Raw genomic sequence first — 13869 nt, forward strand, 5'->3', positions numbered from 1 at the left:
AACATAGACAACAGAGGGGTGCCTGGGGAAAAGGGTTCACTGGTTCTTCCCAAAGTTACCATTACCAACTACAGACTCAATGAAATCTCAAAGCAGGTCTGGCATATTGAATAAGGGGTGCTTTGTTAAGTCTGCTACCTTTCCAGAAGCCCTGCCTAGAGCTGCATCATCTGGTTGTCAGGTCCTTCTCCTGAAGTTCCCTGGGTGGGTCGTGGCAAGGCAGTACTTTATTCCAAACCCTGTAGGGTCCTCTCTCCCCTGGCCCCTAAGCTGCTAGAAGCCTTGTAGGAGGGATAGTGAGGAGACATGGGAAAAGGGCTGAAGCAGAGGATCAAGCAGAGTCCTGTAGATGAGAGTGTTCCTCCCCCACAAACCCAGCCATAGACATCTGTAACAAAATCACCCTTTAAAGTGCACATCTCTCACAAGAAGGGTTCTGGGTGGGAACCCTCTTATTTCCAACCATGGGGCCTTCTGCCCTCCCACTAAAAAAGAAAAAAAAAAAAAAACTTCAGACAGTTTTACTGCTACTATAAGCTGTGGATCATCATTTTTGGCTCTTTCTTTGCTCCCTCCCTCTGCCACCTGCTCCCAAAGCCTGTACTTTCCCTTGCAGGAGCTAGGAGTGGGGAGAAAAGAACAGGGAGGCCCTGATTTTGGAATGTTTCTTATCCTGTGTGCACCCCCTTCCTTCCTTGCCCCAGGCCTGCTGCTCCCCATCATAGTACCCCCTGGGGCTGTCCTGAAAGAATGCCAATGGGTAATGAGCAACAGATCCTGCCTCTGGAGGCTGCCTTCACACTTCCCCTTACCCCCAAAATCTCACTGCCAAGAGAGCCATTCCCTGCTCGGCATGTGCAAATCCTCTGGCTGCTCACCGTGAGGTTCACCTCTGGGGTTAAAGTCCCAGTCCTGGTCTGGGAAAGAGGTTCATTTTCCTGCATTGGAACGCCCTTCGATGGACAGCTTTACCTCCTGTGGAATAAAAGAGGGACGGAGCAGAGCAGCCCGTGCCTCCTCCCCTTGCATGCTGTATCTTTGGAAGTTCGGGGCTGGCCAGCAGGTCTGAGCACCAGGCTCAGACTGGGAGGGCTCTACTGCATGGGAGCCCTCTCCTGTAGGCTGGTTCCTCCCCTCACTATCACATAGGTCTCTGGGTCCCAAGACTGTCCTCTCAGGCCTTTCTTGGGGTGGACCCAGCTGGCCTGGGGGAGCACAGCTGGCCTGAGAAATTGAGTTACTGTTCAAGCTCTGTAAACTGATAGAGATGCAGACATCTCCCACCTGTAGCCGATGACAGGGCAAAGAGAAGAGTTGTGCAGTCCGCCCAGGGCTGCAGGAGGACCAACCCTGGCCATACACAAAGAAGGGGTGTTCAGGGGGCACCTCGATGCTCACTTTGCTCTGTTGCTCGCCAACCACAAAATGTAGCATGACAAATCCAGGCCATTGGCTCTCCTGAATGTCCACGACCGTGCTAGAGTCAATCTTCAGCCCCCCACTCACTTCGGCACTGCGCACAAAATCTTGGGTCTGGAGGTCCTCCACCCGCTTCAGCTCCCCTGTAGCCAGCTGGATGATGGCGCCTTTCATGAAATGGGAGGGCAAGTGGGAGGAGGTAACAGGGGGTGGCGTTGGCTCCTTGTCTAGGAAGGTGGCTCTGGTCTGCACGTCCAGACTTGATGCCACCAGGATCTCCGAGCCCACAGGCAGCAGGCCTGGGTCAGTTCCAGTGGGCACCAGGTTGCCATTGGCTACAACCATTGCTTTGGGTAAAGGTCTATGTTTTACCGGTTCCTGATGGGACTGAGGGTAGAACCCACGGGACTGGTTTTTCTCTGCCAGCTCTGCAGGGTTCCTGGCTGACCCTCGTCCTTCAGCCTGATGGTCGGGGGTATGATGGGACAGGTTGAGGGGGCTGGGTTCATCCTTCCTCTGAGCTGCCACCACACGATAGTCCTGAGAAGCTAAAGCGCCAACCATCCGCTGGACTTCGAGGTCTGTGTCTGGGGTCCCTCGGTGTGCCGGCACTGCCACCTCCACCCGTGGAGTCTGAGAACCTGAAAACAACTGTCCATCCACCACACATTCTACCACTGGCACCAATCCTTGGCCTTCACCCTTACTGCTGGGAGAGTCAAGGGCTTCACTTTCCCGTCTTACTAAATTTCACTCTCGCTGTCTCTGTCCTCCATTGGCAGCAGCTGCTTCCAGAGCAGACTGGCCCTCCTGAGGGGTAAGAACTGGGCTCGTGCCTGCTGGAGGGTTTTCATGCAAGGGATAGCCAGCAGGTAGTCTAGACATCTGGTAATAAATGGGCATCCGTCCTGGAGCGAGGTCCAGTGGCTGAGTATTCGAGTGATGTGGCAATTGCCCAGACGGAGAGGTTGCAGAGGGGGCTTTGTTAAACGAGTGAGCTGGGGATGAAGCCTGTGGGGGAGGGGTGGCTTCTTCTGCCAGGAGTGAGGCATATGGCACAAAGTGTGGAAGGTGAGAGGTGGTGAGACTGGCAGAAGGAGAAAGGAGGGGACTCGGTAGGAAATTAGGTGGCACAGCATAGGGAAGGCTATAAGGAGACCCGATAAACTGCAGTGAGGTGGATGGGAGCTGAGCATAGTGGATTGGGGGATAGTGGATTCCTGGATGCTGAATCAGTGAAGACGCTACATTAAACGTGGGGGGCAAGGGGCTCATGTTCACCACAGATGGGAGGCCAGTCGGTGAGAAGGTGGCAGGTGGCACAGCCACCTTATACAGCATGCCATACTGGTCCACCGTCAGACCAGTGATGGCCTCAGCTCCATCACCCCCCAGGCTGACTCTGGCTCCAGCCTGGCTCTGCCCAGCCACCACAACCCCTCGGGACCATTCAGAAGCATCACTAGAGGGTGTGTGGTTTGTGGAGCAGCTGGTCGTTCTCCCCATATCCTCGCTGGTCACGGGGAGGTCTCGTTTCTTTGGTGGAAGGCATTCCTGACTCCTCTCATGAACAGGTTTCATATTGCTTTGTGGTGTTCCTGGAGTCTGGAAGGGGTTGGCTTGCTCCTTGGGGCATCAGAAGTGGCTTCTCTGTAGCTTCCCTGCACCCCTCTCTGCTGCTGGCTGGAGTGCCCACATCTGAGCTTCTGTTGTTGCTTCTGAGCAGCTGTATTAAGTGTCCTCCCGGCTGCCTTGGAACCCGGCCCATCTCACAGCGCTCCCCGGGCTCCTCCTGCTTGTCCCGGAGCCGCCTCAAACGCGGCCGCCGCCATCCCCGGCCCCGGAGCCGCCCCACACCCCTAGACCCCATTCTTATGAAGCACCTCAGCACCTGTAATTTGGAACATTAATTTGACTTTGCTTAAATTATGATAAAATACTATTTGCCTACCTTCTCTCCCAAACTCTAAGTTCCAGGAGGGCAGGGATAAGGGCAACTCGTTCACTGCTATCAGTCTGGTCACAAGCATGGCTCCTGGAATGAGCGCATGCTCCATGAATGTTGAATGAATGAATAAATGGAGAAATAGATGAATACACAATGGGGAGACTTTCTAGCCTCCTCCACCACTTTTCTTCCTAGGTCTCACAGGGGTAACTGAAGCTAAGGTAATAAAAGGTGTAGAACTCACAACATGATTCCAATTTGGGGACACAAACACTTCCTATACAAAAGCACACTTGAGAAATCTGAATAAGAGTTTAATCTTCACAGTGAGGAAAATTTTATTTTCATACAAGGTGACTTGGGGCTAGCCAATAGTGAGGGCTTCGTTTTCTCCCTCTTCCTCACTCAGGATTTGAAGTCCTATGTCCCACTTTCAGTCATTGTTTTCACATTCTTTCTAGATATATTTTAACTTTTTAAAAAATTCTGTAAATTCTTCTCTCTTGTGACTTCCATTGAATATTATATATTTCAAATAAGCCTTTGCTGATGACAGAATACTCTTTGCTGTTTACTTCACATGGCAAACCTGGTCATTTGTCTAGAATGAAAAGTTTCATCTTTACAATTTGTATCCCAAATGTGTCACATTACCTTTGATTCACTCTCTACGCACTCTTCCCTTCTCAAAATAACTTTTAGAAACTCATTCCTCTCATAAGTCAATAGAAAAATTCTAAGAAATGGAATGAAACTTAAAAGAAAAGTCAAATGAAGCATATTCACAAAACACCCCCATCAACAGAGTATTACTCCCCCGTATGCACAGGATCATTGTCTCGAAAAAGCAAAAGGCAAAGCAAAACAAAACAAAAACAAAAAGCCCTGATTAACTTTCCTTAAATTAATCTCTCATAAATCCCACTATTTTTTTCCTCCAGAAGGGTTCCTATTATAGAGTATTACAGTAAATATGGATAAAATTTGACCACATTAAGGAAAACAGTCTTTATTGCTTTTATTTTAATGGAAGCCTAAAGAATGTTCAACAAGATTATATTCACAATTGCTGTAGGTAATAGGACATCTTAAGAAACTTTTGAAATATTAACATGAATAATTTAAAGCAGAAATACACACACATATACAAAATGATGGGAGATGCAAATTACTGCCTACATCAATAAATAATAACTAGAAAAATTCTAAATTGAAAGTGATATATCAGAAAAACACAGCTTACCATTAAAAATAAGCTCAGTAAAATCTTATATAAATGTAAATCAATAATTATGGTCAAGAGCAGAGATCCAACAAGCTGAGTGCATTTATATGTACATCACTCTGGTAATCTAACCTGAGGCCATAACACCCTAAGATAAAGGAATTTCTGTCTGAAAATTCACATTTAATGGCAAAACTTACAATCTGTAAAGAGACTAAATGCCAAAGAAAAACAGTTCTGTGTCCTTGATTTCTGTGTGAGAGTTTCATGCAACTATGGAACTACCAGAAAGCAAGTCAGAATATGTAGCCTGTGCTTTTAATGGATATGTCTATTTTTTAAAAAATATTTACTTAGTTGTAAATGAACACACAGTATCTTTATTTATTTTTATGTGGTGCTGAGGATTGAACCCAGTGCCTCACACATTTGAGGCAAACACTTTACCACTGAGCTACAGTCCCAGCCCCGGGTATGTCTATTTTAATGAGTAGATAAAAGCTCCAATTCTCCATTCATCAGAACACTTCAGGAATTAATGTCACTATTAGTATTACTTGCCATATTAGAGAACATGTGTTTCCCATATAAGGAGACTTCTGCCAATGTTTCCAAGAAAAAAACCCTAAATGCACATGTAATTGCTTGTACTGTCTTCCACTGTTTATACCCCACTCATTCCCTCCTCTCACTCTTAGCTCTGTTCCTGCATTCAGCATATGTTAGTAACAGCTCAATAGAACTTTATGCTTCTTTGCTTAGGGCATCTTCTCTTTTTTCTGGGCCTTACACAAAACTGGCAGCCTTTCAGGTCACCTGGTAAATAGCCAAAGCAGGAAAGACAAAGTGGGTACAAGCTCCTTCCAAAGCATTCCAAGTGTGGGGACTCTTTCTTAGTGGTACAAGGCCAAAAGTACAGTAAGTTGTTTTTCCCTTTGGTGGGCATATCTTGATATCTCCAAGGTACACTTTCAGTGTGGGAACAGGATCTGACATCAAAGTTGTCTGGCCTTCCGCTGGTTCAAGGGAATCTGACAATGTAAACAATTGCGTTTGGGAATTGACTAAGGGCTTTTTCCCCTGATGACTTAAGTAAGACCTCTGATTACTAGACCTGGAGTTTTTATGCTTTATGTTATGTGGTTGCTCCACTCCTAATTTTTTCCTAGAGAACTCATCCACAATCGGGTATACCCAGAGAGTTCTTCCAAGCAGACCAGTCTGATGATTGTGCCAATCTCACTTCCTATTATGGTCTTGCCTGGACTCTGCCACTCCCATGTGCAGAACAGTGCACTTGAATGCAGTATTTCATATTAGGGTTTCTGGCTTAGAGAGAACAATGTTTTAAACCAGACACTTTAAAGATCTACAATTCCTTCAACATATATTTCAGGTGTTTGGTGAAAAAAACTATCATCTAGACCTTCTAGACTTGGTTATTTCTATCATTTCTAAAATTAGACATTTCTATTATCCTAACATGTCAACTTTTTCGACTATTAGATATACTTTTATGTGTGTGTTTATGTATGTGTGTTAGCCAAGACAAGGGTTGTTAAAATAAACCCAGTTGGCCTATCAACCCAGTTGGTCTATTTCATATAAACTATGGTAAGAACCATGCTGACAACTTCAGTAAACCTAAAATCATCCTGACCAAGCAGTCACAAAATCCATTCGTACATAGGTGTACTTCCCACTTTGGGGTTAACATTCATTGGCATGTTCTTGCCCATCATTGTGTGTGTGTGTGTGTGTGTGTGTTGTGTGTGTGTGTGTGTGTTGTGTGTGTGTGTGTGTGTGTGTGTGTTTATATTTATGTAAAATTTCACTTTCAAAGGTTGATTTTATACTCTGGGTCATGCAAGGGAATGGTTCAAGTCAATGGTCCATAGATAAACCAAAGGGGGCATTAAGATTGTTGACTTTTTATCTCAGTGGTTGGAAAGGAAGTAGCTTTTCAGAACACAGAAAAGAATCACTTTATGTCAAGAAAGGCACCCTGGGGCTGCAGGGTTCAGTGGAGTATTTCTGTAATCCCAGATATTCAGGAGGCTAAGGCAGGGGGATTTCAAGTTCAAGGCCAGCATCAGCAACTTAGTGAGACTCTGTCTGAAAATAAGAAATTTAAAAAGCTGGGAATATGGCTCAGTGGAAAAGCACCCCTGGCTTCAATCCCTGGAACCAGAAGGAAGAAAAAAAAAAAAAAAAAGAAAGAAAGGAAGGAAAGGAAGCAGGGAGGGAGGAAGAAAGGAAAGGTGCACTGGGGCTTTTTGTTTGAAGACACTGACACTGTGGAGTTTGTTGTCATCACAGCATAACCCAGCCTATGCTGACTTTGAATTCAACAGGTGGTTAAACGCTGAGTTTGTTTCTTGGTTATTTCAGTTAATTTAATTTATTTAATTTAATATTTACATGTACAAGACAAAGGTCCCTGAGATTATATCCAATTTTTTAGTCTTTAATAACTTTAATAACTTATCATTCTTTGGCTTTTTATTTATCCAATGCCATCAGAAGAAGCCTCGCTACCCTGATGTCTTTGAATTCTTTCATTCTTTATATTGCTTCATTGTAGAAACTATTCTAAGTCCCAAACTTTACCTCTGATTGATATTTTTTGGGGGTGACTATAGGCAATAGCTTACCTAGATGATCATCACAGGACATCACACCTTGTATCTCCCCTTTCACTGAGGATCTATGTCCTGAAATTCCTATCACTATATTTCTTGCTTAGAAGCATCAGAAACTGACCCTAGAAAACAAGAGGAATTTAGTGGAAGGATATTGGGATGGCAGGAAATTAGGGACCAGACTTGGTATGGGAAAGAAACTGAGAAAATTCAAAACAATAAGGAAATGAAGAAACAGGAGGTAATAACCATGTGAACGCTGGAAAAGCTGTTGTTCCCATGAGGCCTATGGCTGTTCTCTGCCTTCTTATACCATACGTTAAGACTTCCACATCTTAGGAAACAGTTCCAATCAATCAATGAAGTTTAGATCACAAGCTCACCCACTAGCGTTTCTAGGGAGTATAAAAGGTCTGGTCTTCCAAGTATAATTCTTAGAGACCAGGATGGGCCTGAAATTTTCTTCCACCACTATTACACAAAGTGGGAAGGATGTTAAGTCCTCATAGAAATTGGGTTCTGCTAGAGAGAAGAATGGATGCTAGTCAACAACAAGATCAAAAAAGATAGTTGTCCACCAAGGAAGTGAGAGAAGATTATAATATGGTCCCTCATGAGAGTGGTTTATGGCTTCATTATGTTATTAGGTTATTACAGGAACTCATAAAGTATTCACTTATCAAATGCAATTTTTTCTTGCAGAGTCATGTAGTTGAAGACACCTTACAAACCTTAATTCAAACAAGGATCTGTCAATGATTAGATGCTTTGGGGCAAGTTCTTTAACATCTTTGGATCTCTGTTACCTTCAGGAATCATCTGGAGATTCTGAGTTAATATGTGTAGAATGCCTGACACACATCCTGCACTGTATAAACATTGGTTTTCATCCTCTCTATATTAGTCATGGTTCTCCAGAGAAACGGAACCAATAATGTGTGTGTGCATGTGTGTGTGTGTGTGTGTGTGTGTATGTGTGTGTGTAAAGCAATTTATTTTTAAGGAATCGGTTCACACAATGATGGAAGCTAGAAAGTCCAAAATTTGCAGGGTGGGTAAGCAGGATGGAAACTAGAGATGAGCCAATGGGACAGTTTAAGTCCAAAGCCATCAGGCTAAAGAACCACGATAAACAAGTGTTATAGTTCAAGTACAAAGGCAGTCTATTGCAGAATTCTTTCTTGTTCAGGGGAGGTCAGCCTTTTCTTATATTTAGGTCATCACCTGATTGAATGAGGCCTCCCCACATCATAGAGAGCAATCTGTTTTACTTAAAGTCTATAATATAAATGTTAATCTCATCCAAAAATATTGTTGTTGTTGTTCTGGGAATTAAACCCAGGGCCTTGCATATGCTAGGTAACTCTACCAGTGAGCTATAGCCCCAGTTCTTTTTACTTTATATCTTGAAATAGGGTCTAAGTTGCTCACTTAGGTTGGCCTTGAATTTGCAATTCTGCCCCAGCCTCCTGAGCAGCATATACCACCATGCCCCACCCCAAAACACTCTTACAAAAATATCCAGAATAATGTATCTGAGCACTGAACCCAGCCAAGTGTATGTATATACTTAACCATCTCTCTCTGATAGATGTTATTATTCAGGTAAATAGTTCTTTCTCTGACTTCAGTGAAGTACTTTATAAGGCTATTAAAGCCATTTGGAGAAAGTACCAGAGATAGAGTCTATGGGAGTGATACGGTGGTAGGTGTGAAACTTGAAGCAAGTCCCAGTAGTCAGGTACTTAAACTTTAGAAGAGGTTCTTTACCAAGGAATCCCCTGCTATAGCAAGAGAAAAGTATGGTTTGACACCCAAGAAAACAGTAATGTCGCAAACAACATTCCTCCTATTAATAAATCTTAAATTTGGTCAAAGATGAGCTGATCATCTGTAAACTGGTGATGTCCACTCCTAGAACAATACTAGAAGAGCACTTTGACCAACCACAGGAAATTGGACACAGGTAAATCGAATGTTCACTGCCAAAGTTCAAATGCATGAGGATGGCAAATGCAAGAAAGATAAGGACTGCTCAGTAGGTTTTCTCAGAAGCTTTCTTGAATTTTGGAAGACAAATGGCTCTCTGTAACATGGCATGTACTTAGACATGAATAAATGTTCATAAACAAGAGTCCCATGAAACACAATCTCCAGTCTAAAGGCGGATGGAGTTTTCAAGAGGCTCTTGGATGACCATGGTGCTAAGAGTGGCTGAAGGTCACAAAGGAAAAGATTATCCAGACCCTATCCAAGAAAAAAGAGAGTAAGCAATAATCTCCTTCTCTTTAACTGTATTTGGTGGTCTCATTAACAATAGATGATCCAAAAAGCCCAAGCCTTAATCTGGGGGCAAAATGATTATGGAAAAAAGCAGAGTAGCTAAGAAATTTTAAAAATAAGTGGTTAAAATAATATTCCTAAATAAAAATGTGTATAATATTTAGGTATAACCGAATGAAATTGCTATTATTGGACCATGTTTAACCTATAAAACTGGCAGTTCCTTATGGTTCTGTTTATTATAAGGGTAAGTGTTAAATGAAGCAAATGAACATAGTTTCTCCTACGAGTTACATCATCATTCCAAATCCAAGGGAAGATGGCTGAAAATTGTGGATAGGAAGCTGAACTAAGATTTTTGAATACTAACAATTTAACAAAAAAAAAAAATCGGAATTTTGAACTCAGTGGAGCAGATAACAAAAATGATGCTGACGAGAGGGTCCTGTCCTCCACACACATTCACACGATGGGAAGATGTCCTCACTTACCCCTTGCAAGCAGGAAACGTGGTTTGGTTAAGCAAGGACAAGACTCTTTGTGAACACATTTGGGGAGTTGGAATAACATACATATGTGCATATGTGTACCTAGGTGTACATGTGTGTGTTTCTGTACGTGTGGGCATAGGAATGTATGTGCACACACATGTGTGTAAGTGGAGGTGTGTGTGAGGTAAAATTTTCCAGTCATGATGTGAATAAGATTACCAAGAAGAGAAGATTTATGCTTCATCACTTTATTACTGTAGGTCTAGGTGCTGTCCTAACTAGGTGTATATGAGGTAATTTTTCCCAGCTGTGATATGAATAAGACTCCAAGGAAGGGAAGACTTGTACCTCATTACATCATTAGTGCAGATCGAGGGGCTGTGCTAATGTCTCCCATGGGCAAATGAGGCAGTGGCAGAATTGAGTTCCTTCCTTATGGATGGGAAAGAGTCTAAAGTCAGAACCAAGCCCACTTCCCTCCTTTCACCTTCTCCTTGCCAGTTCTTTACTCCCTCTTTTCCTAGGTCCCTTTCCAGAAGTATAGGAGCAAGCAAAACCTTTCATACAGGAGATGCTGGCTGCCCTCTGGAGAAGTTGCTCCTGCTCCAGTTAACTAATGGTTTCTGCAAATCTCCCCCAGCCTCTGTGTTGCCACCTGCTAATTAATACACTGGTTCCTCATAGTTCCTGGAACCAGTTCAATGGCTTTGCTATGCAGCTTTCAAGTTTCCTCAGTGGTATACATTACTTTTAAACAAGGAAACTTAATATATAAATTCTTAAATAAATCAATAGACAAAAGAATAATTCTACAAAGCCTAAAGACTTGATTCTAAGGAATTCTTAAAAAGGAGGTCACATATTTCCCCAAAGCTCTCATTTTCTAGGTCTATTATATCATAAAAGATTTTTTTTTTTTTTGCTCTGCAAATACCATTTCCAAACAGAAGTCTAGGTTTGCTATTGCTAAAGCCCATTAAAATATTCTCAATCTGGATAACTCTATAACATTTTATAAATAGTAAAAAGAAAAATGTCCAATACTATTATTAGACATGTATGATGTTGCAGGTTATGAGTGTGATTCCTCATTTTTAATTCTTCTCATTTTTAATTCACACTATTAGAGAATATTTTACAAAATTGAATTTGAACAAATTCAAGGGATAACAAATTTAAAAGGGCAAACTTCTATTTAATATAACAGTTATTCAGCGTCTATGCACTATATGTCAACCATTATGGAAGAAAGAAAGTTAATATAAGAGAATAAAGCTTTAAGGTGCTCAAAATGTTTCCTGGGAAGTGGAAATTCCAATTCTGGAAGCAGCTCTAAGAAGCCTTGGTAGGTCTAGGTGCTGTCCTAACTAGGTGTATATGAGGTAATTTTTCCCAGCTGTGATATGAATAAGATTCCAAGGAAGGGAAGACTTGTACCTCATTACCTCAAAGTTCCACCAAAGCTAGACATTCCAACATACTTAAATCATGATCTTTGAAATGTTTTTAAAATATCTATGCAAAGAACATGAATACACCTCTGAAAGTTACCAATGAAGTAGCCCTCAAGGAAACCTTGTGGATCCTTGCTTAGGTTCTGCAAATATTAGAAAAATAAACACTGGGCTGGGGATGTGGCTCAAGCGGTAGCGCGCTCGCCTGGCATGCGTGCGGCCCGGGTTCGATCCTCAGCACCACATACCAACAAAGATGTTGTGTCCGCCGAAAACTAAAAAATAAATATTAAAAGTTTCTCTCTCTCTCTCTCTCTCTCTCTCTCTCTTTTAAAATAATTTTTAAAGAAAGAAAAATAAACACCACCTTTGTTAGAGTCTGTAAACAAGTCTGGATTGCGCCTGGCAAAATGCCAGAGGGAGTGGTTTGTGAAGTAACACCAGCAAGCCGAGCCATTAAGTGTGGAGATTCCTTATTGGTTGACTGCTGTATCTAGTTTATGTTAATTAGATAAGCTGTGTGGAATGTATAAATATCGCTCTGGTCCTACAATAAATGGCTCCCACTCCTGCTGTATCAATGTACACAAATTCTTCGTCACCCCCCCACCCCCACCCCCACCCCCGTTATTTTGCTGCAGCCGGACTGCGGCAGACTACTGCTCTACTCTTTGACATTCCTAATGAAAAAGCAGACTAGGAAGTATAACTTGGAGTTATAAGTGTGGTTATATAGTCATCTGTTCCTTAAGGGGTGAGTTAAGCTTACAAGAATTTCACACATTATCAACGCCTCCCTCTACCTTTGGAGAGGAAACATTTGGCATATTAAATCTCCCTTGATCTTTCCATTATAACAGACAATTTTCTATTTTCATGGGTATTACAATCATTAACAGTAACCCTTCTCAATAAATCTGTCTCTCCAAGGAACATCGAGTGAATAAAACCTCAGTTATCAGCAATGTCTGCTCAAGATATAAATCTGCAAATATTTTAGCTGCTTTCACTTCCACTTGATATTAGAAAGGAACACACTATTCAGACTGCCTTGGTAACTGAAACCACAGAACACAAGAAGTCTGAGGCAATAATTCACTTATTTCCATTTTACTGTAAAAATAACACCTGTTTGGTTGTATTAACAAATCATAACTTCTTTACAACTTGTCCCATCATTTACGATGGCATCAGCAAAACCAAGGATTTGAAAATTTCAACAACCATGTTTTAAATTCCAATTTTATTTACTGATTAATTTATTGCAGTACTGGAGTTGAATCCACAGGTGCTTTACCACTGAACTACACCTCAGTCCTTTCTTTAGTTTCTTATTTTGAGACAGGGTTTCACTAAGTTGCTGAGGGTGACCCTAAACTTACAATCCTCCTGCCTCAGCCTCCTGAATCACTGGGATAACAGGAGTGCCCCTCCACACCTGGTTTCATTAATTTTTTTTTAAAGAACATGAAAAGGTTGTAATTATACAATATTTAAAACACTGATTTAATAGTAAACATCTGGTTAAATTGTGATAATTGAGGGAAAGATAAAATTGATAAAGAGATTGGTCAATAAGAATTTTAAATACTATTGTTTTCAATAACACATAGGATATAAAACTTCAAATGTGAAATGCTAATAATGAGCATATATGACCTTTTAAAATACATAAAAGTAAAGAAAAATAGTTACTTAAGCTTTTGTAAATTAATTCTATACATAGACCAAGTCCAAGTCTGTCTGAATTATCAAAGATCCCAAATCAAAGAATTTTAAATTTTATTATTTATTTCGATTTTGGATTTTGATGGTCAGGTTATCATATAGATTAGTGATTAATTACTTTTCTTGCCCTCCTTAATTTATCTTCTAAGGGCATATTTTTAAATTGGGAAAAGAATAAAACAGTCACTAGGCAGAAAATATAGTTTCATTCTTAAATTCCTGTTAGGTACCAATTAAACGAACTAAATGATAACATTAAAAGGTTATAAAATCTTCCATGAGGAATTTTTGAAAACATCTCTTCTATTTATGAAAATACATTTTGCCAAAGATGAGATACTCTTAAAATTTATAAATTCTAGATACACATACACACCCACATACATATATATATATATATATATATATATATATATATATATATATATATTCACACACAGAGACACACATATATGTGTTCCTATGATGAAAACCCCAGAAAAAAAAAGTACATACCATAAGTTGAAAGTAAGTTTTAAGAGATTTAAAAAATGGTTCTAACTAGTCTATGTAATAGAACATTATGTAGTCATTGAAAATCACATTTTCAAAAAATGATAAATAACATGAGGAAATGGTTAAGACATTTTGTCAAGAAAAAAAGCAGGACATAAAAGCATAGATTTTATGAAAAAAGAAG

General features: G+C 41.1%; 1 protein-coding gene across 1 annotated transcript; it reads right to left on the reverse strand.

Moving 5' to 3' along the window:
- Nucleotides 1-348: 348 nt before the first annotated feature.
- On the reverse strand, nt 349-3261 carry LOC143379221 (ataxin-1-like). The gene is given in 1 exon segment (XM_076831660.2): nt 349-3261. A coding segment is annotated over 1 exon segment (2070 nt). The 5' UTR covers nt 3001-3261; the 3' UTR covers nt 349-930.
- Between the last annotated feature and the right edge of the window lie 10608 nt (nt 3262-13869).

This window comes from Callospermophilus lateralis, chromosome 13, assembly GCF_048772815.1.
Source record: "Callospermophilus lateralis isolate mCalLat2 chromosome 13, mCalLat2.hap1, whole genome shotgun sequence".
Classification (NCBI taxonomy): domain Eukaryota; kingdom Metazoa; phylum Chordata; class Mammalia; order Rodentia; family Sciuridae; genus Callospermophilus; species Callospermophilus lateralis.